The 26702-nt window shown below is 35.5% G+C and overlaps 2 protein-coding genes and 1 pseudogene across 4 annotated transcripts in view; all 3 read right to left on the minus strand.

Moving 5' to 3' along the window:
- Nucleotides 1-8727, minus strand: part of LOC110024679 (DDB1- and CUL4-associated factor 13) — a gene marked incomplete at its 3' end in the record, with an annotated part of 20155 nt that extends 11428 nt beyond the window's left edge. Inside the window, 4 exon segments of the mRNA XM_020724788.1 lie at nt 2102-2213; nt 2300-2389; nt 8245-8335; nt 8541-8727. Of these exon segments, the coding sequence (XP_020580447.1) occupies nt 2102-2213; nt 2300-2389; nt 8245-8310 (268 nt within the window).
- A 2709-nt stretch (nt 8728-11436) lies between these two features.
- On the minus strand, nt 11437-13045 carry LOC110024680 (annotated as a pseudogene).
- Nucleotides 13046-17225: 4180 nt separating this feature from the next.
- LOC110024672 (ras-related protein RABC2a-like) lies at nt 17226-25115 on the minus strand. 3 transcript variants are annotated; one of them, XM_020724776.1, is made up of 6 exons: nt 24622-25115; nt 21782-21850; nt 21599-21664; nt 19480-19601; nt 18615-18743; nt 17226-17445 (listed from the first exon to the last, which is right to left on the minus strand). In XM_020724776.1, the coding sequence occupies exons 1-6, from the start codon at nt 24758-24760 to the stop codon at nt 17332-17334; spliced, it is 639 nt and encodes a 212-aa protein (XP_020580435.1). In that variant the 5' UTR covers nt 24761-25115; the 3' UTR covers nt 17226-17331. The 3 variants fall into 3 exon arrangements, with proteins under 3 accessions (XP_020580435.1, XP_020580436.1, XP_020580437.1); XM_020724778.1 differs by having other exon boundaries at nt 17387-17445; nt 18592-18743; XM_020724777.1 differs by lacking the exon at nt 21599-21664.
- Nucleotides 25116-26702: the final 1587 nt, after the last annotated feature.

Here is a 26702-nt window from a genome sequence, read left to right on the forward strand (position 1 = left end):
TTTTTTTTTTTAAGCAAAATGGCAACAAAAAGAGATTTTGTCCCATTATTAAAGCACTATCCAACTACATTACAAAGTCAAAAGGCAAGTCGTTCGAATGTTTTCAGGATTTCTAAATAATTTGGGAAATGTATAGCCAAGATTTACAAAACACTAAAAATCTAAGATGAAATATTTTCACTCACTTTTCAAGGCGTAGTGTTGCTGATAGTCCTTTCAAACCACTTTAAGAGAATGATACTTTCCCTTTGCTAACATATTTAAGTTTTGATGAAGAAAGGATGTCACACATTCCTAACTTTACGATTAAGATTACACTTTTTTTATTTTTAATATAAATTTAAAAGCCACTTTATATTTAAATCTTTTAAAAAATTATTTCTTAATTTTTAAGAAAAAAAGGAGAAATTTAAGAAACCATGAAATTTAAATAATAATTTCATGAATTTTGCAATATGGATGTGGTTGCATGCCAAAATCCAATTAAATTGTTATTTAACTCCGATGTTTAACTTACTAGACTCTGCATAGTGGGGTTTCTTTCTCATAAAATTTTAAAGAGATTTAATATCATTTGATCCCAATAGATTTTAAGCAATTTCAAATATATTAAAAATTATATACACTAAAACTTTACAGAAACAAATTACTACAAATGAGTACTTAAAATTCCATTTACAGCAAAGAAATCAGAAAAGTAGAGCCTATGGAAATAAATCGTACTCATTATTATTACAAAAATATAGAAACTGCATTAAGAAAAATAAAAAAATGGTTTCAAAATAGATCAACTTGATCAATAGTTAAATTTGCAAGCAGGTAAAATAGATCCTATGGAAAAAGCAGCACATCAAGTTGCACCATAAACAATCCTTCAGAACAAAGCAATAAGTCCATAGCATGTCAGTTAATTACCTTTCTTTACTTTTTACAAAAATGGAATTCCAATAATAATAAGGTATTCTCTTTCCTACTATAGATAATAAATATATCATAATAAAACTACTTGAAACTAAAGGTTCTATCAAAAATTATGAGTGTCAATTTGCTTCAACGGGTCAGGTTTAATAAGGTATTCTCTTTCCTACTATAGATAATAAATGTATCATAATAAAACTACTTGAAACAAAAGGTTCTATATAAAATTATGAGTGTCAATTTGGTTCAACGGATCAGGTTAGGGTCATACTCAAGTTTGGGTCAAACTCGAATAGGTATGACCCAAACTCAACATGAATGTTATATGGATCAAGAATCAAAACCCAAACCTGATCAGCCTTCAACCTGCCAACCCGAGCCCGGCCAGTATAAACGGTTTAACATTAGAAATAACAGCTATTTGAGTTAAAATTGAATCAATTTCGAGTCAATTCAAGGTTGGCGAGTAAATTACAAGTCGATCTAGGATTGGCATGTCATTTTCGGATTGGCGGGACAACCCGAACCCGACCCAAAAAAACTAAACATGTTAGGATCTTTAGCATAAAGACAACCCGAAAATTATTCAAGCAAACCGAACCCGAATTTTTTGACTCGAGTTCGAGTCGAGTTAGCATGTCGGGTCAATTTTTTACACCCCTATCTGAAATAGTTTTAAGGGCAGTGTGTTTTTTTTAAAGATGTGACTACCAAAACAATTTGTTTGCCATGAGTCATGAAAAATATTGATTATAACTAATTAGCATGATTTTCTCGATGTAAAACAGAAAAAAATACCCCAAACTATTTTCTCCTGAAATAAAAAGCAAAAGGCTCGAAAATAACTAGACAGAATTTGAATAAAAATACATACTAAGTTATACAAAAGTAGCTCGAGCTTTAAAAAATGAAAACAATGAGTAAAATTCAAATTTCATTACAATAAGTAACCCAAAAATGAGCTTGGAGACAAACAATTAGATAATAATTTGAGTGAAGCTGAAATTAATGGGTCATAATATATAAAATTAAATTCATGAAACATTTTTATAGATCCAAATAAAATCCAGATCATATGAGGCAATTAAAAAATAAATTACAAAATATTGGATAAAGTATTGAATACGAAATTCTGATTTCATAATATTAAAAAAAAACGGCTAGAAACAACAATAGAGATCACCTCCATCCATTGAGCCAGAAAAAATTCCTTTTAAATGATTTGGATTTTTTGCCATGCAGGATACAGCATCTATGTGCCCCTCCAATGCTCCAACAAATGGTCTAGCAAAAATCTGATGAATAATAAATTAACATCAATTGGAAATTAAATAGAACTGAGAAACCTTTTTAAAGAAAAAATCAGTGTATAAAGAATTACCTTCTCCAACTTAGCAGCATTTAAAGCTCTCGTATATTCAACAGCCTTTTCTTGAGTCCGAAGATTCGGATCATAATTTCGAAAAACTTTCTAATAAAATCAGTAAAACAATGTAAGTTCATAATCTGCAGAAGCTGCAATAAACATGCTAGAAAATTTTCAGTGAAAGTAATTAAGGAAAAAAATACATATGTAGAATACAATTCTTATGTAGTTGCATATCTCACTCTTAAACTTAAATAGCACTCTATGCTTTAAACCTATCCATGAATGGATATATATCACTTTTAAAAAGTGAAAATTGTGTATTTTTTATTTGTTATTAAAGATTTGAGTGGTTTATGTGTAAATATGAAAGTTTAGTGTAAAATATGCAAAAGCATAAGAATTGTGTGCTATTTATGTGCAAACTAGTATGCAAACAGCCATTTCAATAATCCCCAAAATCTCTGTCCGGATTAGCTAGCACAAATACCACACTCATATTCGACTCAGGGGCCCTAAATGTTCTATTGATTAAAACAAATAAGCACTCTGACAAGTACGGGAATTTTTCAAAGTTCTCATATTTCTACTCATCAGTTACAATAACAGAGTTCATGTCATGTAAAAAACATAAAAAACTACTATAGAAAATCAGTATTAATATAAACAACAGGCACAAACAGCAGGGGACTCTCCTCTCCCTCCTTTTTTGAGAGGGAAGTTATCCATCAGGAACAGCAGTCTCCCAACACAGGGACCCATCATGGGGCGGCGAGCACAGTGACGGTACAAGACGACAGCTGCATTTCCGAAAATGAGAATAGCGGAACACGCATCGCGATCAGTGCAACCCTTAGCATTCACACACCAAAATCACGTGATAAGGAGACATCGCCGAACCCGTCAATATGGTCAGCCGCCAAAAATCCCAAAGTTCAGGGAACTCAACCTACCCAAGGACATCGCGAAGGGCGACTAGAATAGCGGTCGACCCTAAAATTCGTGATGCGCAGTTACGCCTAGCAAAATAATAATGATAGAAACAAAAAAAAATATAGTACAAATCACTTAAGATAAGTGATACGCATAAAAATGCATAAAAATACAAGTGATCCGAGCAACCGGTTAAGATAGATCAATAGACTGCTTGCTCCACCTTCACACCGCAAACCCAAGCACCTAAAGTCGAAAAGACCTAGTCACCAGAGATGATTATCTGCTCGTTAGCGACAAAATCCGCGAAAGAGTGTAGATCAAATCATCCCAAAGACAAGTCCTCAAGGATAATCCTAGCGGGTGGCAAAAGAAACAAACTCGGCTGAGACAAAGGCCCAATCGATCGAACGGCGTGAGGGTATGTAGTGACCTAAGATCGATGCAAACCAGTTAGTCGTTATGTTTAACTGATCATATAGACAACGGTTCAAGGAATGATTCGGCTCTCAATCAACAATTTAAGTTAAAGTAAATCCTCCAAAAACTAAATAACGGTCGGCCAGAACATGATATCTGAGGCTCAAGGTTTAGCTCTAAAAGTGACAGAGGCACATGCCAGCGACAAAATTTACAACAAGCCACAAAGGTCGCCCCAGATGCAAGTCTCTCCAGAGGCAACAACCCAATCGAGCGGGATAAACAGAGTGCTTGAATCGGTCGCCCCAAACAACAGATCGACTCGTAAGATGAGCACACGATCAATCAAAACATAACCAATCCAAAATAAGCAAAATGTTAATGAGTCTTTTTCCAAAATAAGTAAATAGAATTACTAATATTCTCGCTTTTACATTTCCTCAAAAAAAAAAAGAGAAAAGAGAAGATCCTTCTTTCACAAGTATCTACGAACAACAGAGCCCTAACGGGTGGTCAATCCTTCCTCACTGCCCAAACTGCCCTCCTCTCCAAAAACTCCGTTTGAATTATCAGATGTTAAGGCAGAAAACTCTTCCGGGTCGGAGTGCTTTGGGTCGACCAAGCCGTGATGGATGAATCATTGGATGGCATAATCCACCCCGCACCTGAGCTCAGTCACCATCCTTGGAAACGGACAAGGTAATTCTTTCCTTCAGCTCAAAAACCACATTCTTCAAAGCCTCTGTCGCGACAAAAGATTCCTAATTAGTCTTACCCGCGTTCTCCAGTTTCAGCTGCAAACGGTCTCAGTTGTCACAGACCCTCCTTAACTCCACCTCAAGAGAGTTGATCTTCTTCAGAGCCTCTATCAAGGTCGGAGCCTGGAAGTGAGAGGTCTATGCAACCATCAAAAGGAGCCGAGAACTATTCAGACAGAGCTCTTGGCGACCAAATTTTTTCAAGGTTCGATAGAGGTTCTCAGACCATAACAACTCCAATAGGAGCGACGACATGCCACTATTCTCGGCTGATGGATGGTGTCAGTCCCTCGACGTGTCCAAAAGACTGAACCGCCGACCAGTGTCGATTCAAATCCATCAGGGCTGCTCTTGCAAGTTTCCATTCAAAGGCCTCTCTACTCCTTTTCAACGGAGGGGGAGGAGGAACCGCCACACCTTCCACCGGCTCTTTTCCTCCCCCGCAGACGGTCTTCCCCTCCTGTGAAGGCAAGGGATCATAGCCAGGAGACCAAGCCACCCCCGATGACGATGCAATTAAGGAAGAGGAGAGGGGTCGGCTGACCTCTGCCCGCTCGGACTGGGCAACGAAAGACGAACCACCGACCTGCGAGTTCGGTGGAGCAGCGAAAATCGATGACGCACTGGACGACACGTCTTCTTTCGAGGAAGAAGGGTCTGCGGCCGTTGTCTCATCCTCAAAAATAAAACTTGTCTTATCTCCTTCCCCTACATCAAAAAAATGAGAAGCACATTTTCAAGCGATAACGATGATCTTGTTGGTCACCTTATCTTGAATAATAACACTATGATCAAACATGGAGGCAAAGTATCTCGAGGCCACTGTAAGAAAGCGGGTCCCGTCTCCGACAAAAGTACCTGACCCCGAGGGACGCTCTCGCTTGCAGTGCTTGGCGGCCAACTTTTCTTTTGTCGCCTTCACTCGGACATCCTCTTCAATATCTGAGAGACGTCACAGCTCCTCAGTCATCTCACCCGTCAGCACACGGGTAACCATCGCCTCGGTTGTATAATGAGGAAAAGAGAAATGACAGTCGAATAACAACTTCCCGCTAACCTTCATGTTCTCAGGAGGAGACGTCGGCTTAGGCACCGCGCGCTCTATCGCCTTGATTTGGATCCCCCAAGCGCCAGAGCAACAACCGACTAGAAACTTCTTCTTTCAGTGTTTTTTTTTTATATACTCATAGCAAGTGGAGTTCCTTGCCCACCAAGAGCATGGCAAATACCTCCTTATCGACTTTAAACGTAAAAAAATACTTAAAAAGATTGATTGATAACGAAATATGCTCCCGCCAACAAAAAAAGAACGAAAGTCATTATTGCGGCCACGGAGTTAGGTAGCACTTCAGTCGGGATAACCCCATATGTATTGAATACACTCTGGAGCTCGTCGCACCGAGGTGACCGGAGGCCATACTTGAATTGGTCTCGATAAAATACCAGGTCTTTGCTCACGATGTTAGTCGTGCGAGCCGACCATGGAAACTTCCGAAGAGTGAAGCTGGCATGAAAAACATATCTCATCTCCAGTTCCTTCACCTCACTTTTTGTCAAAAACGAAGAATCAGCCTCCTTGACAGATGCCGAAGAGGGTGGGGGAATATTTCAGAGCCATCACGGAACAAGAATATGAAAAAAAAAAACAGAGAGAGACTGAAGGCACGGAGAAAGAAAATAGAACACGTAAAGTGGAAAAGAGGAGACCTTATCATATTTATAAGGCGAGCGCATAAAACGAAAATGAAGTCACATAATGATAAGTTGCACACCACACAACATTTCAAATTTATTTAAGTGTCGATTTATTGCAGATAGCATTATTATTGGTCTCTAACATAAATTTTTATGAATGGGTCCTTCAATGCCTCAGCCGGAACCCCCCCACCGACTTAACCTTTGAAGGACCATATTCCTGTCTGACCTAATCTGATCTATCCGACCAGCTTCACGATGGAACTTCTCCAGAGCAGACAACTAACAAAGCGCCTCCAGCCCGTGCAGCGCCTCGTTAACCTTTGAAGGACCATATTCCTGTCTGACCTAATCTGATCTATCCGACCAGCTTCACGATGGAACTTCTCCAGATCAGACAACTAACAAAGCGCCTCCAGCCCGTGTAGCGCCTCGGCTAAGCCACCTCAAAGGGCGATTAGCTCGGTCTGCATAGCCGCCATCTCTACATCCACGCGAGCAGACAACTCCTGCACAGAGTTCACGATCGGATCTTCGTCCGTTCCCTCCGAAAGACCAACCGACTCTGTCAGCAATCCAACCTCACCTGCCCTCCGCTCCACAGCTCCAGGAGATGGTGGTCGCTGTGTCAATTGTCCTTGTCGAGGGCTTATTGCAGGCAAAGAGTCGGGCGGTTGATGCCCCGACGGAGCATCCAAAGGCAAGAGCTTGTTGTGCTCGGCTTGAAGACAATACACCGCAATGGGTTTGAACTCTGCGGTGACCTTGGTGAGCCCGCCTTCCTCGCGACCCTCTGACCCAATCGACTCATCTGCATCCAACTCAATGTAACGAGGTTATAAAAAATAGCTAGTAATTATTAAAAGAGATTTCTAGCATACCCATGACTCTACCCATCTCAGAGATGGCCCTAGAAATGTTATCTCTCTCTTGCAATGAAGTGCCTCCGTCATTCTGGGTAGATGCTAAAGCAAGTCGACGTCGTCACTCCATCCGGCTCCTTTTCCCCGATGGCAACCTCCTCAGCAGTCATGTTTGCATTTGGCCCAAACGCCAAGGTCTCTTGGCGAACTTTTCTGGCGATTGTACCTCAGCGCTATCAAACGAGACGACCATGTCGATCGAAGTAGTTTCGGTCTGTAACTGTTTCTCTTTCTTCACAATTCTCTTCCTCTTTGTAGGAGGAACCTGAAAGCGAGCTTTCGAGAGCCTTTGAGTATCCGCGACGATCCGACTCGAACCATCAGCCATGATTTTCTTTGGTTACACTAAGAGAAGCTAACAACAAATGATGCAAGGCTCGGTTCATACCTACTTATAGAGCGCACTAGGCGCGGAACCCCAAAGAAAGTCAATTATTCAATTAGTTCATGGTTTTAATGTTAATAATTATTTACTAGTTTCCTTATCTGTATCGTAGTTGTCAATAAGCATAAAAACTTGAGGAACTAATATGTATGCACCAAAACTGTCAGCACGAATCTCAAAACAATCAAGCAACCCAGAACGGTGGTCGAAAATCAAGGCATCAGTCTACAGAAGCATAATCTCAGCCAATCATCCAACGACCGATAGCTCGGTCGAAGTCAACCGACACACTATAACGAGGGGATCAGTCAGCAGACCACTCCTACAGTCCGGGATCGTTTTAATTCCTCACAATGGGCACCCGACGACAACCTTTCGACCGACCGATTTTTTTTACTTCTGTAGGTCCGATCACCACTCGACTAGTCGCCTCGACCTTCAGATCAAACTCAAGCACGTCAATCAACCACTTACATCCATATTTGCATTCAAGTTGTAATACAGATTTAATAGTAAATAATTACGATTAAACTGTATTAAAGAGAGTTTCCATAATAGTTCTCTCCTTTCTATAGATGTACAAATACGCCCCTATAAATAGAGAGCGAGAAGGCGAATAAAGCGACCACTCCCCGTTTCTCAATAGAGATTTCCTCAATTACTCTCATCCTCCTTCGCTGGATTCTAACCCTAAGGCGTGTTTTCACAAAAGGACAATTTAGAATTCAACACTTTGAATTCTATAGATGGAAAGAAAACCAATATCATCGAATTCTTTGCTAGAGTAAATCATTGTAGAGAAAAACTAGAAAAAGGCTCAAATGTTCCAGTAATATGCATGCTCACCTGAAGGTCTTGGCTCCGCTCTCGGGTGAATTCGTCTGTGGAACGAGATATGACCTTCACCTTCATCTCTCCTCAGCTGGAAGCTAAAGGCCTAACAAATGAGTTGTTTGGTAGCAGGATTTTAGTAGGATTCAAGCGGGGCTTAAACTAAATCCAGCAAAACGGAAAAAATTACTACTTCAAACCCTCCAAAATTCCGTTTTCCCCCGTTTTTTTTCCTTAAATCCCAGATTTAGTAAATCCCGTTGGAAGACATTCTTCCGGAATTCAGCGCAGCTGAGAAATACGAGGGTTACCTTCCTCGATTGTCTCTGGCAGGAGCGAACCGGAAGGAGGAGAAAGATTGGAGTTTCGGAGGTCTTTGTACGCCGCGATCCAGTCGTTACCTTCCTAGTTAGCTCTAACTGGTGATGGTTTTAGGCGAAACCGGGAGTGAGGTGAGGATCGTCGGCGAGGGTTTAGGGCATGAGATGGAAAGAGATGGAAAGATTGTCGCGAGAGTGTTGCGCCTTTAATTTGATTGATTAATAACTCATAACTAATTATTATGATATCAATTTTTTTGTAATTAGATAAATTTACATGTTTAATTAATAAAAAATTAAAATTTCAAGTGTAATTAATTAAATAAATTTCTAATTTATTAAATAATTTACTAAATAGTTACATATTTTTTAAAATTTTTGAATTTAAATATGTCTGTTCGTAAAACCTAGGGACAAAAGAGAGATAATGAAAAAAAGTGAGTGAGAAAAGAAGAAAGGATAGGGATGTCAAGACGGCTCGTTATTTGTGAATAGACCCTTCGACTTGTTAAGTAGCTTATGTTCAGTTTGTTCACTAAGTAAATAAGCCAAACACGAATAACTTTCCTGCACTCGATATATAAACGAACCGAACACAAATCATATTTTATTCGTTTGTTGTAGATAAATAAGTGAGGGCTCTTGTTGTGGATAGATATTCGAGGGCACAAGAGAAGGCTTGGAGACCATTTTATGTGTGTGTGATTGTGAGTGTTATTTTGTGTTGAGAGATTTGAGAGATGTCAAGAAGGAAACTACATTGTAAAATGGAGGATCGTCTTGTAGCATATGGGTGTGATCTTTTCATTATCTGTGTAACTCTGATTTTGCTTTTAATGAAGGATATTGTGTTTTTGTCACATCTCTCTATGAACTAATTTTTCTTACTTTTTTTAGGTGATAATGTAAAAATTTAGTTGTAAATTTCTCATATCAATTAATCATGACACATTAACGTATTAACCTTAAAAACTTCTTTTACTTTCTTGTTGACTAATAAATAGTTAAAATAAATTGTGATACGGGATTATTAATTGTAGACTATAGGAACAATTAGGTTAATACACAATTTATTGTTGTAATTGGAATATTGTCATCAGGAAATTGCAATTATGTAAATGAATGAAGAATCTTGTGAGCTTTTATAGGGTTAAGGGGACTTTGGGTCTGTTTGGGGCAGCTGCAATTTATTGAATAATCTGCTGATAAGCTGGGTGTGATGACTATTACAAATTTTAATTTTTTTTGGAAAATCCAGGCCACTGTCAGAAAGTTCCCACCGCACCTAGATAGGTGCGGTGTGAAAACGTTGTTTTCGACGTTCTAAAAATGCATAAGATGTCAAACAGGGCTGGTGCATGAAAATGCACAACACCAAATAAGTTGCCCCAAACGAACCCTTTATTATAACATGAGACTCCAATGTCTCTTATGTTTAGGAAAAGAGCAATAAGTAAAATTCCTGATTGTCAGTAATTTTGAAGGAATTTAGTGTAAGAATTTAGAATTCTACAAATCCAATTTTAAAAAGGTTCTCCTTGTAGTCAAAACAAAAACTTTAGATTTCACTTTAATATCTCCGGGATTTTAAAAATCTTAAATATATATATATAGATTAAGACCAATAACCAGTAGAGTAATAATTGAACTATTTTAAAGTTTTTTTTTTAATGGTGAAATTGATAATACTGACTTATAATTCATACACTACTTAATTAACATGTATATTTATATGATTTACATATATATCATTACACCAAGTGTTGCATGTTGAGAGAATTTATGACGGTAGAGTGATATATTAACATATTTAGCATTATAAGTCTATCCAACACTTACACAGATATAAGAAGAACTGATAGAGGGAACAACAAGAGCTTTTTACTTAGAAAACCTGAAAAGATAAAAACTATGGGGTCTAACCCAATTTAAATATTTCAACTATGCTGATATAGGTTACAACTTTACTAGCCCTTGAATATTTGGGAGCAATAATACATAAGTGGGGATTATCTTATACTATGGAGGAGTGTCATAATATGTTAGGGAAGTGGAAACAACTCGGGGTGTTGTGAAGTAAGACTGATGATAGGGATGCATATGAAAAGCTGATGTCAGTATCATCGCAAAAACCGATAAGACATAGGTGGTCTGAAGCAATGACAATGGTGGCTATCAATGATTTTTTGAAAAAAAAATATATATTTATAATTCTCGCCCAAACTTTTATATCTCGGCTTTACAACATTCTTTTTAAAAAATTGTATATCTATATTGCTATTCATATCATTGAGGACACTCGCATTCATCCATATTCACATGGCTCAAAATACCACCCAATTCTTATGTATTTAAATATCTAACACCTAAACTTTAATTTTTACATCTATAACCTTTTACCCATGCACAAAAAAGCCGAATTTCACCACTTTAAACTTGAAATAATCATATTTTGTACATGTTATTAAAGAATTCAGTGTTATAAATAAATAAATAAAAATGTAAAGTTTAGGTGTTTGATATGCAAATGCATAGGAATTAACTGGTATGTATGTAAATGAGGTTCTCTATATAAATATAAAAGCATAGAAGCCATACACAAACAAATAAAATTCATATTTCATGTATATAATTCCTCACACAAATAACCTTCATCAATTTAATTTTATTACATATCCTTATTCCTATATATATATATATATATATATATCGGAGAATATTATAAGAGCCCCAGACACTATCATGTGTCTAAATATTTGACAACTGTCTTTACTACAGTAAATTGGTCATAAGAGGATTCAAACTTGTGACCTGAAGAAACTTACGACCTTCAAAAGAGACTGTTCTAACTACAGCTCACGATTATATATATATATTTATCCCCACACTAAAGCCAGAAGGGGCAGAAAGTAATCACATAATTAGCCCCAAAACAAGTAAAAGTACTCGTGGCATCATCATAAGGATAGCTATAAGCCTGCGGGCACAAACTCTTGAACCCCCTCGAATAATCCGTAGCCGTACAAGTCTGCGGATTGTTGTACTGCCCCGTACAACAGTACTGATCCGTACGGAACGCCAAACAGGGACTTTTGCACCCAATCACGCTCCCATCGCCGGCGAGCTGCTGCAGCTCCGCCGGACACCGCTGGTTGATATCGGCGGCGCAACTGGTGGCGCTGCAGCTGGAGACGTCGGGACTGATCCCCAGCGGCACATTGAAGCCGTCGACGAGACTGGTGTCGTAGAAGTCGTTGCCATTGGAGCCGTGGAGAGTGAACTCCGCGAGGGTGGCCGGAGGAATTCCGCCTGCGCCGGAGCAGGAGATGGAGCCGGGGGCGCAGGCCGCAGGCGCCGGACAGGCAGGAGAAGGCGCCGGCGGGGTTGGTGGAGCAGTGGGTGCGGGCCCAGATGCGGCCGGACCAGGTTTGGGGGACCCAGAAGGAGGTTGCTTGGCCGGGGTTGAGGGCGAAACCGGTGGTTTCGAGTGGCGGCGTGCCGCCGCCGGAGAGGGTCGCCGGCCAGACGGTGTATCGGCAGTTGTTTCGTATTGTGAAGGTTGCGGCTGAGACACCTGGTCAGATATGAACAGGGGAAGTTACATAGAGACCCGGTTAAATTTGCTATTTACAAATTTACCACTCCTTTTTTGTTTATTTTTTAAGTTCTCACTCAAATATCGAAATTCACGAAAAAATCTCAACCCTTGATTAGGATGCATTTTCTTAAAATTATATTGATATGATTGTAATATATGAATAATAAAAAAAAATTATATCGCATTCATTTTAAAGTAAATTAAATAAATATAAATTGTTGACATAATTATTATCTATAAATTTATTTGCCACTTAAATTTGTATTTAAGTCAGTAGAATTTAACATTAGCAGCCCATTTGGGGCAGCTTATTTGTTGCAGTGGTGTTTTAAAAACGCAATTGGTCTGTTTGGATAAACTTAGTTTTGACAGCTTATGCGTTTTCAAAAAGTTGAAAGCAGTGTTTTCACACTGCACATGTCCAGATGCAGCAGTGGCAGCTTTCTGGCAGTGGTCTGACTTTTTCAAAAAAATAAAAAATTGATAAAAAGGCAAGCATGAGAAATCAACAATTTATCTTATAATTTTTGCGATAATGTAATTATTAAAAGAGGCATTTACATAAATACACCCAAATCATTCATATTTACATATATATGTAACACTTAAATTTTGCTTTTTTACATCAAAAACACCAAATTATATCACATCACATAAAAAATATCATTACTATAATTTAAAAAAAAAGGGTGAAATACACCTCTGCATGCATAGATAAGATAGCATGTTTATAAAAATAGATGTTTTTTTGTGGTCTTAGATGTAAATACAAAAAAATTGATGGGTATGTATGTAAATCTTCCAAATAGAAAATAAACAAATAAATAGATTTACCATGAAGAAAAATTAGGGAGGCGAGGAGGAGAGAAAGGAGAGGAGGTTGTGGAGCAGTCGCCATGGAAGAGAGTTGAGGAAGAAGAGATGGAGGGTTGGATTTATAAGCAAGATAGTATTCTTTAATTGGAAATATATATATATAATTAAGGAAAATAATATTTTAAAAAAATATTTAATTTATTTCGTATAAATATTTTTTTTTTCCTATTTTTGATTATTAGATATATGTTAAGGGATGATTGGAGGCTCACTCATGGAGATGGCGGATTTGGTAATAAGTGGTTAATAGGGTTTTTGATAAATGTGATTAGTGGAGTAAAAATAGAATTAATGAATGAAATTAAAAACTATTTTAACTGTTAAGCAGCTTAAGAGGAGATTAATGCAATCAGCCCGATGAGCATCCGCGTCATCAAGAGAATGTGGATAGGGGTCAGGGGGTGTTAGATTTGGAAAAAGATATTGAGTTCTCGTGTTCCGAACAACGAATGCGATACACCGGAAGAGAGGGAGGAAAAAAAAAAAAAAAAAAACTGACCCTGATGTATCGTGTCTGTTGTCTGGACGTAGTTTTGCGTCCGGAGTACGGACGCAAGCTTTTTTCTTTGATTTGGGTTGGCAGAACTGGTATTTAGAACTCCAAATTCAACAAATTTATAGTGAAATTGATCGACTTGACAAGACAGACCCAATGCTAGCAAATTTGCTTCAATTTGAATTAAATCAAGCCCATATTGAGCTGTTATACCACTTTTGGAGGCTTTCAGTGTATAATTGTAATGTTAAATGAATTCTGAATCTCACAAAATTATAATCAAATCGAGTGTCTTGGCGAGACGAATCCAAAAGCCTAAGATCGCTCAATTCTGACATCATTAAATTACTCAAAAGTTTTGGAGCGATGAAGGAAAAAAAAAAAAAAAAACTGACCCTGATGTATCGTGTCTGTTGTCTGGACGTAGTTTTGCGTCCGGAGTACGGACGCAAGCTTTTTTCTTTGATTTGGGTTGGCAGAACTGGTATTTAGAACTCCGAATTCAACAAATTTATAGTGAAATTGATCGACTTGACAAGACAGACCCAATTCTAGCAAATTTGCTTCAATTTGAATTAAATCAAGCCCATATTGAGCTGTTAAACCACTTTTGGAGGCTTTCGGTGTATAATTAGAATGTTAAATGAATTCTGAATCTGACAAAATTATAATCAAATCGAGTGTCTTGGCGAGGCGAATCCAAGAAGCCTAAGATCGCTCAATTCCGACATCATTAAATTACTCAAAAGTTTACCAAACGTCGTCCAATTTAGAGAATCTCTCAAGACTGTCCAATAAAGTGGTCTCAATTTCTTTCTTATTTATAGAGATTTCTCTCCTAGACTCGATAAAAAGCTCTGCCCCTTTCCTAAGAGGGAACCAAGAATTTGAGCAAGAAGAAGATCAAAGCTTAGAGAACGAGCTGAAACATGACATCGCTTTTGCACCTGTAGTGTAGGAATTGAAAAAATTGAAGTAGAAAATGAAAAAAATAACACAGGAATTTATGAAGTTCGGCAATGTGCCTAGGTCCTCGGCAGAGCATCGATTTCACTATTCCATAAAAGATCGGAATATACCCATAAGGCTACACATTATATATACAGATAAAACCCATGAAAAAAAAGACATAAATACCTTTGTATCGTATCGCCGAGGTGTTGCCTTCGTACCCCCAACCCAATTAATGAAACTCCTCCGATTGGACAGATACTTCCGCTTCACTCCGCTCACGAGCTCCGCTACACTTGCTCACTCGCTCCGTTCCGCTCCAACATTTGCCCCTTATATGGTATATGAGCATATCTAACAACACCTATAGAAGATCCAATAAAAAATGTCAACCGCCACCTATAGGCCACCGCCAACCACTGTTGTGGATGATAGAAATAACAACATACATCACAAAGTCGCAAAGCAACATACAAAACGATGCATCATCCTGAACATCGTGTCAGTGTACCAAAACACTGACAATTGCTGCCCATTGCGACCGCTCCATATAAGGTGGCAATGATCTCTTCTATGCACGATCATTATAAGTCAAGAGATAAGAGTAACATTTTCTCGCCCGTGGGATAAGAATCTTTACAAGTAATCACTCATACAAGATTATTTCAACTATGACAAATTCTGTGGTTTTTTGTCTGTTACTTTTATTATCTAAGTATGTTGTATTCTCATGTAAAGCTAAGAAAATAATTAATTGTTCTGCCATCATGAATTCTCTAACACGAATTTATTATAATAAATGAACAAAAAAATAAACATTTAGATAATAAATACTAAAAAGCACTTGCTATAAAAATATCGCCCGTGGGATAAGAATCTTTACAAGTAATCACTTCAATTATGTCAAATTCTGTGTTTTTTTTTCATTCTAGATTTTTTGTGCGAAAACTTCTGGTGTTTTTGTCTGTTACTTTTATTATCTAAGTATGTTGTATTCTCATGTAAAACTAAGAAAATTATTAATTATTCTACTGTCATGAATTCTCTAAAACTAATTTATTATAATAAAAGAACAAAAAATTTAAATTTAAATAATAAATACTAAAAACACTTGCTATAAAAATTAAAATAAAAATTCTAAAATATTTAATTTATTCATACTCATAATATTAATTTTCAATGTAATTTAAGTACATTTTATATTAATAATTTTAAAATAAGCCGGTTGAAGGTCCAACAATTTGAGTCGGGGCTAGTAATAAATTGGCTCAACACACCAACCATTCATTGAGTAGAGCACGAGCCGGCTCACAAGTTGATTTGACTCAATTAAAACAAACCCAACTTAAAAAATACGAGTATATACATAGTACTCAATTCATATGTATTTATATATCACACCCCTAATCTTCAATCTACATATACGCCTCCATACCGATATATGAAAATGTGTATTTTATTTTTTAAAAGTTAAAATAATTATATTTAGTTATATTTTTTTTGTGATTTCAAAAATTTAAGTGATATAAATGGAAAAATAATAATAATAATAATAATAATAATAATTTAAGTTGACGCCTAAGCTTTGATTTTTCATGTACAAATCACCTTGCACAAGCTTGAAAGGGTGGCATAAATATAAAAAAGGTAAAGTTCGTGTAAGTACATAGGAATTGGGTGGGATTTATGGTATAAATAGGGTTGCAAAAGAACCGAGAGCTTGGCTAGTTCTAAATTAGTTATGTTGGAAATTGCTCTTGAACAATGTTTACGCTCGACTCGACTCGACTTACATAATTTTGTTCATGTTTGGCTCATGTTCGACTCAAAATTGACTCGTTTATATTAATTAAAAAAGTATATTCAAGGTGTTGAATTCAAATATGCACCAATCTTGTTTTATAAATGACGCTAAACAATTGTGATCAAATAAGTTGCAATTTAAACATATATATATAATTTCTTTATTCTGAGTTAAAATGAGTAGGAGCGTAAATGAACTAAGATAGAGCCAGCACAAGCTTTGTTCATGTTCGACTCGTTAAAAAATATCATTGTCGTGTTTGACTCTTTTGCTTAGCGAGCCGAACATGAGTTATTTGCAAACAAAGAGCTGATTTAATAGCTCTTATCACATAGTCGTAGAATGTTAAGAGTAGACACAAAATTCAAGTCTTATTATTTATATTAAAATATTCATTAAATAGACTTTAATATATGCTTATTATATTTTTTAAATTAATAAATTTAATTGATTATGTATATATATATTTCGAGTCAAAACGAGCCGAACACAACCACACAAAATTTTATTTGTGTTCGGCTCATTTATATATCAAGTGCAAAAAAAAAATATTCATATTCAACTCATGTACTCAGCGAAAAAAATGAAACACGAGCTACTTAACGAGCCGAACACAAGCCGTTTGCGCACAAATATCCATTTTGACAGCCCTAAAAATGAGTGGAACACAATCTAACAAAGAGTTATTCGTGTCCTGCTCATTTGTAATTCGAGTTTAAAAAATTCATCCGTGTTCAACTCCCTTAAGGCGTGAAACAACTCATAGCTTTCTTGACAGTTGTAGGTACAAACAGATAAAGTTCAGGTATTATATATGTAAACGCATAGGAATTGGTATGTAAATGCCCATAAAATTGCCAAAGCTAAAAAACTCAAACCCAAGTTGTCTAAAATCTCTTGCATAAGAGAATTCCCTCTCAAGACAACAAATGCAGCAAATGAATCAACGCAAGAAGAAAGATTACTATACACTCATGAAAACTATTTTTGTCCTGAAGAGCAAACAAATACAAACTAAATGTACATAAATTCATAAATAAATCAAATCTATAAGAAGTTAAGAGCAACAGGCACCACCAGCCAAGTTCTTATGGCTTTCCTGTCTCTGTTTCAGAAAGTTATTCTTTCCAATTGCAGAACCTTCTTCAAGCAGACTGGGCACCTCCAGAATCTGCTTTGTTAAACAAGCCCTTATCCAAATAAGCAGCTCTTAAATATCAAAATAACCCTTCAATTACATTAGAAAAACAAGACAAAAATCATGTTAAATGGCCCTCAATCATGGAGGACCTCTTGATTTTCTTAATAAATGATCTTGTTGGATTAGTGCGTGGCCAGAACCTATTTCATTTTAGAGGTGTCAAAATTGTCTACAATCGGGCGATTTATATGGATTCATTTTCGTCCCTGAGTCTATAAAAATGTTAAATTAGTTCTACATAAAAATTATTTTAGCCCAATTTAAAAGAGTATGAGGACTAAATTGACAATTTTTAACTCTGGAACTGAAATGACTAATTGCAATAATTTAGGGGATTATTTTAACATTTTTATGGATTCTTTTATTTATGTATTCGTGGTCCAAATTTAATTGAATTGCTTGCTGATTTTTTTTGATGGGGGGATTTGCATGCAAACCACTCAGTTCCTATGTATTTACATATCTAACACCCAAAATTCAATTTTTGCATGCATGCCACCTTACCTATGCATAAAATGGTGAATTTCAGGTTTTTAAAAGTTAAAACAGTGGTGTTTTTTATGAGATATTAATCATTTGAGTAGTATAAATGTAAAAAAATTAAAGTTTAGCTGTTAGATATCTAAATATATAGGAATTGGATGGTATGCATGTAAATGCCCCTTTCACTTTTTAAATAACAAGTTCCATGTGCCAAATCTCTACTGTTGTATCCTACAGATGAGATGATTAAAAATTTGGAAAATATGATATTTATCCAAAAGTGAGGGTTCTCGTGTGAAATTTTCCAATATGATTAGCTTCCCATACACATTAAAATGGCAGGATAAAACATTTTGAAAATGCTCATGAAAGAAATATTCAAATTATTATAAATATTAAAGGTAAAAACCCAAATTTTTTCAAGGAAAATTTATATATATATCACACAATTCTTATGTATGTACATATCTATAACCCAAAGTTTGATGTTTACACTTATAACGCCTTGGTTTCATGAACTTATGTATTAAAATGTGTCTCTCACTTTTAAAATGATAGTGATCGTGATATTTTTGATGTGATGGTGGTAATTGTGTTTGATATTTCATAATAATTCATACATGACCTACTCACCAGAGTCCTCTCTTGACTCGTACCTTTAGCGTAAGTTCTTCAAAACATCTCTCCACATTCGCCCTTGTTTTTGCACTGCATTCGAGAAACAAGCATCCATATTCCCGTGCAAATGCAATTCCTTCTTCTCTAGATACCACTCTGTCACTCTCCTGTTAAATTTGATTAAGAAAATGGTAAGATTTAAAATAGGAAAATTGTCATATAAAACACTTAATTCTTTTGAATTTAAAGTATATACATATCTAACACATAAATTTCAACTTTTACATATATGGGTGTATTTCACTTTTCAAAAGTTAAGACAATAGTATTTTTTATATCATAAGAAAGTTTGGGTGATTTAAATGTAAAAGGTTAATTTTAGGAGTTAGCTATGTAAATACACAGGAACTGGTATGCATGTAAATGTCGCTTTACAATATCATAAGCACTAAAACTTGCATATTTACACATCAATCATCATCATAATCATAAGCAACATCCCACATAGAATATGGAAATCGAGAACCCAGTGGAAAAATACAGTATTCTATCAACAGTAAAAAATTAGGAGTACAATTAAGGTCACACATTCAAAAAGAAAAAAAAAAAAAAACCGGAGCTTTTCATGAAAAGTTCCATGTTCCTGGGCATGTTCCAAGCATCTATACAAAAATAACATTTAAATACCTAAATTTACAAAATAGAAAATGTTTGTAAATTCCTAATTGCATTCTCAATTGGCAAAACTAGAATATGTTATACTAGTGAAGTCTCAAGGGATTACATGCAATATGAGAAACTTTTAGGAGCTATAAAAAATTTAAGCAAATGTAAATCACAATTAATAGGTCTAGAGAATTTTATGGAAATCTGAGAATCAAAGGAGAAGAGAAGATATCATACCATATCAACTTTATTGCCAACAAGCATTTTGATACAATCCTGATTAGTAGAATACAATTCTATTTCTTTGGCCCATATTTCTGATAGGTTTGTAAAAGTTTCTCTTCGGGTAACATCATAGACTGTAATGAAGAATAAATAGTTAGAACTTTGTGCAATTAGAAGTATACAACAACAACAACAAAGCCTTAATCCCACTACGTGGGGTCGGCTACATGAATCCTTTTTCTCCATTGCGTCCTATTTAGTGTCATATTTTCATTTAGTTCTAGTAAATTAAGATCATTTTTAATACAATAAGCCCAAGTCTTCCTAGGTCTACCTCTGCCTTTCTTAACACAAGTCGAATCTAAAACATCTACTCATCTAATCGGATCATCAGATGATCGACGTTATATCAATTGCAGTAAGAAATTAGAGCAACATGGGACAATGAAAAGGTGGTGCAGAAAGCTGTTTCCCATCAAGAAAAAGAAATGCCTCGCATTAAACCAATCTTAAAAAGAAATGTCAAGCAATCAATATGATCTTTTGTAGATTAATCAAGTCACTGGGAACAATGACATGAGGATCAATGTGATTGCAAAAAAATTAATAATGAAAGGGATAATTACATACATAATACTTGAACCATTGTCCTTTACAAAACTAGCACCTAGGTGATTTTTTTTGAACTATCAAACAAACGCATTTACGCATGCCACTATCAGACCATTGAGAACTTGATAAAAAATTAAAAATATGGGTTGCACTTTTATCATAAATTTTGATATTTGAGTGAAAACTTGAAAAATGAATGAAGAGGGTGCTAGATTTGTAAATAACATTTTGAAAAATCAGAGAGGAAACAGATTGTTGTGTGTGGATGGGACGGAGGGGGATGAGAGAGAGAGAAAGACATAAGTGCAACAGTCTATGATGAGAGAGATTATCATTCTTTGTTATGGATTAACAACAATATGAGAAGGTTTTGATGATAATGGCACTGATGCAGCAGAAGAGTGGGATTGGATGGATGGTACACATTTTTCGGGATTCTATCAAGCTAATATTCCTTCTTCGCCATAAATCATAAAAGGTAACGCAAAACAATTTAAAATACATGAAAAGAGTATTTAGAAAAGCAAAAGGTCAACAAGTTATCCATATAATAGTTGTGGTAAGGGTTGAACTTAAGGTACCAACTATTTTTCAGCAATGAAACTGTAAAAATCTGTCGAATTAAGGCGCCACAAATCTCCGCTTTATAAATCCTCCATTTGCAGTTTATGAAAGTTTTTTTGCACTTCTTGCCATGTTTTGTTTCAGTTACACCTTTTCCTTTCAATTCTCCTTGCATTAATTCTATCTCCATCCAAACCGAAACCCAATTTTATCATCATCATCATCCTCATCCCATCCTCATCCCAACCATTTTGGGATTTATGAATCCAACTCCACCATTCATGATAGGTGCCACGAGAGGTTTTAGTAGTACTTTGTGGATACTTTTTCACAGTTCTTGCTTTCTTTCTTTCTACTAAACCTAATCATTCAAATTCTTTTTGCATTAATTTTAGTTGTCCATCTAATTGGAGTTCTATTCCCTTGGTTGGACATTCTCAGGCCACAATATCTTTTATTCAATAGTATTGCTCACATCATCTCTCAAATAACTCGCACTCCCTGCTTCCTAATTTTACATTTTTCTTAAAATTTATATTTTACCCTTAATCAACTTGGTTGTCAATAATTTCTTTGTTGCCCAACTCACCGACTCATATAGCATAGTCAATCTGATTATAATTTACAAAATATCCTTTTACTCTCAAGATATTGTCTTGTTGCATGTTGATCAAGGCTTTGCTAATGAGGAAGCTTAGATTGAAAGCACTTTCTAGTTTTTCCCAAGGAGCCTTGTTGAATAATTTTTCAAAACTTAAATTTCCATTTATAAGAATTGAGCTTATAAAGAAGGTCCTATGATTTAGGGAATAACAAAGGAGAACAAGGTATTTGTACATAACCTTAAAAGATCCTGAATGAATCACTTATAGAATAGCAAGAAACATCACAGAAAATATGATTTTTTTATAATTCACTTGAGTGTTAAATATAGCTTGGCAATAACATATCATACCTAGAAAAATTCCTCGAGCATTTCTATAATAGGAACTCGTTATCGTCCTAAATCTCTCCTGCCCAGCTGTGAAAAAGTTGAAGGTTAGAAGTTTAATTGGACTGACATTACTACGTGTTCAAAGCTCAATATTAGAATACTCAATCTTGTAAAAATTAGGCTAGGATTTCAATTACAACTAACCGGTGTCCCATATTGTAAGCTTAAGTTTCTTCCCGCCAACTGTAAGATGCTTAATTTTGAAGTCCACACCTGAAATAAGAAAGAATTTCAGATAGTGAGATCCAACCGAACGCCTTTTTTCTCAAAATGATTAACTCCAAAAAACAACTGCTACTTTAAAAAATATCATCCATAACCAAACACTAGAGTAGTTAGCGACAATAATTTTATTTTTTTATTAAAAATAAAACGCATAACTACAATACATAGCAGGAATGCAAGCTACAGACATCACAATAAACCTATCTATTTTATAATGCTGTTAATTCTCAGGTTACATGGTCCATTTTCATTGTTTTTTCAAATATGAACAAAATTTGTTTATTCTATAATATGCAAGTTTATACACTCGCAAACAACCTCCTCGACTTAATAAGGGGCTACGAGTGAAGCTAGATACTTTATCTTTTGTCCATGAGTTGCATTTGCGAAAAAATAAGAAGCAAAACGTAAACCCCAAACAAACATTAAGGAAAATATTAGTAGATATAGAAAGAAATCAATTATGAGTAGAATCCAATAACCATCCTTAAGAATAATGAACAATGTTTTAAAAAGTTTCAATCGTCCATGCCACACTTCCAAAAATTAACAGCTAATTTCAAAACTAAAATTTTCTTGCATCCAAAATCGTACTTATAACCTATTAGAAGAATGTTGACAATGTAAATTTCCAGCATCATTAATAGTCTTATACAAACAGTTTATTTCTAATTTTGTGAATCTATGACCATTCGTTCTTATTTAGTTATCAACAAGTTACAAACTCCAATTTACACTTTTTGCTCTAGTTCTATATACGCTACCTTTGATCAACCCCCTTTCCTTATCATTCTTGTCAATCTATTCATCAACCTAATCAATGCATCTCCTGCCCACTTTATTCTACAAATTCAAACGCACCACATTAACTTTACATTCTATTCTCTTCCATAAATGCAATTTAGTCATCCGTCTAATACAATCATAATTTTTCAAATTTACAACACATTCGTCTTAAAAAATTTTAATTCTACTACACATAACTTGGTCATTGACGAGTAATGCAACACAAAGCACAAGAAACCATAAAGCATAGTTAATACCTATGATATTATCTTATAACATACAATATTAGGTAAGGTGCATAACTATTTTACAGACTAAACCTTAGCTCTAAAATAACTTTATCATCTAGCCCACTATAATGTGCATTAATTGACCAAGTAACATTGCCATTAGATCATTATCAACTATAAATCACAGTCAACTAAAATTGCATATCTACCACCATTAATTTTGAGTCCCTTTCCTTCAAACAAATTTATCAATGTTCTTTTGTTTGTTTACTACAGAAAGGTGCCTACTAAAATCATATCATCTACAAATAACATATACCTCATCTCAAATAACTATTGGAAGCACCTATATATCCAATACAAGAAAATTAAGTTTTTGATGCAAACCGAATATAAATCATATTATGATTAAAGAACACATCAAATTTCTTCACAATTGGCCAATGCTCTCTAAAAGACCCTAGCAAACTCCAACAATCTTTTACATCACTTCAAGAAAAGGATTTTTTTTACATTTCATAACTTGAATACAAAGCAATCAATTTATTCCCTTGTCCACATATCACATAGGAATATGATAATGTTAAAGTTGATATATTTTGAATGGGAATAACAAATATGCTATAATAAATAAGAACTTTCATAAGATTCACCAATTTATAAGCTTGTAAATGCGCACGTCAATGATACTACATGAAGTGTCGTAACTCGCCATTTCAATTTATTGTCCGCCTTTTAGAAGCCCAACACATTTTGATTTCATCCGAATTCTCCAAACTTCAATATTACAACAATGTCTGCCGCATTCTTCGTCCAAGAACTTTGAGATACATTCTAGAGTTAAGTTTCTAAATAGAGGCCATCACCTTATCCTTCATCTTAGTTAAGCCAACCTTCCCTCATACCCTATATCATATCTACCTATGCAGCCTGGTATTACAACTATAAAGATAACTCTACAATAGCTACATAGCCACTATAAAAAAATAAAAAAACTACACTTCAGAGCTAAATTAAATTCAAATTTTTGTATATAAATACAATTATTTTGAACCACAATGTTTATTCTGGCTAACATAGAGGGAGAAAGGAGTTTTTTAATTCTTTTATTATGGATTTGAGATTGCTGAAGAGAATGGAGACCTTTCAATCATTCATTTATTCTCTCTCCAAACTAAACTTTCTCCAGTGATATTTGGTACTTTCATTTGATCATAGAGATTTGTATTTCTTCTATTTGATATATATATAGAAATATTCATCAAGATTCAAGTAAATTGCATAATCTAGAGAGCTAAAATAAGGAAAATTTCAAGTTCCCTCCATTTCCTGAGCCTAATTTGCTATTTAAACAATTAAACATCCTTGTCTAAAGCACAACTGTTTCTTGTTATGGAACTTTCCTCTGCAATATTTCATCAAATTACATCCTTGTTTGGTTTGAAGGGTTGGGGGAAATAGAAAAAAAGAACCCCACAATTTGTATATTGGGTGTTTGATCTCTATATAATTAATAGATGACTTTATTTACCCATAGATTATTCATACCATCGCCAAAAAACATACTCCAACAAAGCAAAAATCCATAGAAATCACAGCTCACATGCACATAGACAAAGTAGCCTAACAAAAAGAAACTGAATTCATTTCATCAAATCATCAAATCCATCACCAACATCAATTCAACTCCAAACAAATGCTACCATAGGAACAAAATCATAAACAAATAAGAAAAATCCGCACCAATAGTAGGCGTCAGATCATCGACATAGTGGGAAATGAAGGTAACAGGCAGACTCCTCTTTCCCACCCCCGAATCGCCGATTAGAAGGATCTTGAAAGAGTAGTCATAGCCGCTTCCCAGTCCGGTTGGCGAACCCATCAATCTCCGTGTTCCAAAAAGCAGACCCCTCTTTCCTCCTTTCAGCGACAACCTATCGTCTTCCTCCTGGAAGCTCGTGGTGGTGGGACAGGTAGGTCAAGCGAGGGCGAATTGAATAATGAATATGTGAGGGTGGTAGAGTGATTGAGAGGGAGGGTGGAAAGAAAAGCAGAGCATCGGCATCTATTCTGCAGAGTGGGGAGAGAGAGAGAGAGGGAAAAAGGAAGGTGACATTTGGAAGCTTTTCTTTTACTCCATGGAGGTTCCCTCTCTCTCTCCGCCCCCACGCCATTTCTCCTCCGCCTCCACGTCCGTTCTCCTTCGCCGTTTTGGCTGTTTTTTCTTTCTTCCTGTTCTCTCCGGCTCACGGGTCGGGTCGAAACCCGATCTAAATAGGTTTGGTTCGGGTTACAGTTCAACTTGGGTCGGGTAGGCACAAATTTTGAATTGTGCTTAGCGATGGGCTTAAACGAGTTGAGTCGAGTCGAGTCAAGCTTGAGCCACTCTCATGGTGAGCTTGAACTTTGGGCCGACTCTTGTTTAGTAAGAAACATAAAAAAAATATTAATTTAAACTCAGATCATAATGAAATGATAAATATAATAAGTATTAGAGGAATAATTAATAAGAAATAACTTGATTTAAAATATAAAATAATAAATTTTTAATATATTTTTAGCACTTTAAAGAAAATTTATTATTCAATAGCCATTTATTGAGTCGAGCATGAGCCGGCTTACGAGTCCTCTTATACCCTTATGCTTAACATTCTTTAATGTTATAGGAAATTGAATCTAAAAATTTATGAAATAGCAATTTATTCTCATACAGTGATCAAAGCATAAAAACAAATAAGATTTTATGAATAATCAACAATAACATATATGTTTTTAAGCTATCAAGTTGAAAAAATAATTTATTCTAATTAGGTGCCTGGAAAAGCTCGTAAGCAAGAGTCTTCATTGTGATGAGCAAGGGACGTACAATGAGCTGTGGTCAATTATGTTTGGTGGTTGTATAGGTGGGTGACATTCGATTGACCTGTGTTATAAAACACTTAATCTTAATCCCTTCTCCTCCAAGCTCCATTCTTCCTCAGGTTGAAAGCCTAGACTTCTTTTTCATGAAAGTGGTAAGACTCTATTTATGGATTCTAGAATAAACATCCCAGCAAATAAGGAAAAAATTTGGACCACTCTGTTAAACAATGATCGAAAGGTGTTCGACGGACATTTGAGTGTTATAATGGTGTTAGAATTGAGTGATATTAGGCTTGTTAGATTCATCTCATCGGGATGTTTGATTTGACAATAAGCTTGTTAGATATAAAATCCAATTGACATTCCATTTAGGCATCATAAGCTTTCAAAAACAATTTAATAACTTAATCTGCCCTTAATCTAACTTGAATTGGACCAATTTTGGTTTGGTTGAGCCTATCTCCTCGAGCCGATTATTTTAACTATAACTTTGCTGAAATCTAAATTCTGAATAATATTTAATTGAAGTTTGAATGTTTTTTGCTTAAAAAATTATCTCGACATTCATGTCACACTTCAAAATCTATGTCAAGTGATGAGAATTTATTGATAGTGGATCAATCCTAATCAGTGTCATGATTGAACTTTTGCTTAATTACACTAACTACTAAACCATACATCCCCTCATCATTAGACATAATTATGAGGGCTTCCTTTGCCAGCTCTAAAAAACTCCAAAGTCACTCAAGTCATCAATGTCTTCTAACCTCTAAAGTTGAATTTTAACCTCTAAAGTCAATTTTTACATAAAATGATGATATTTTTTATATCATATCCACAAACCACTGCAAATCAGTTGTTTTCAAACAAGTCCCCCAAACAACCAGTAAGTCAATTTTTACATAAAATGATGATATTTTTTATGTCAAATTAGTTGTTTTCAAACAAGTCCCCCAAACAAC

Source organism: Phalaenopsis equestris, unplaced genomic scaffold (genome assembly GCF_001263595.1).
Source record: "Phalaenopsis equestris unplaced genomic scaffold, ASM126359v1 Scaffold000266, whole genome shotgun sequence".
Lineage (NCBI taxonomy): Eukaryota > Viridiplantae > Streptophyta > Magnoliopsida > Asparagales > Orchidaceae > Phalaenopsis > Phalaenopsis equestris.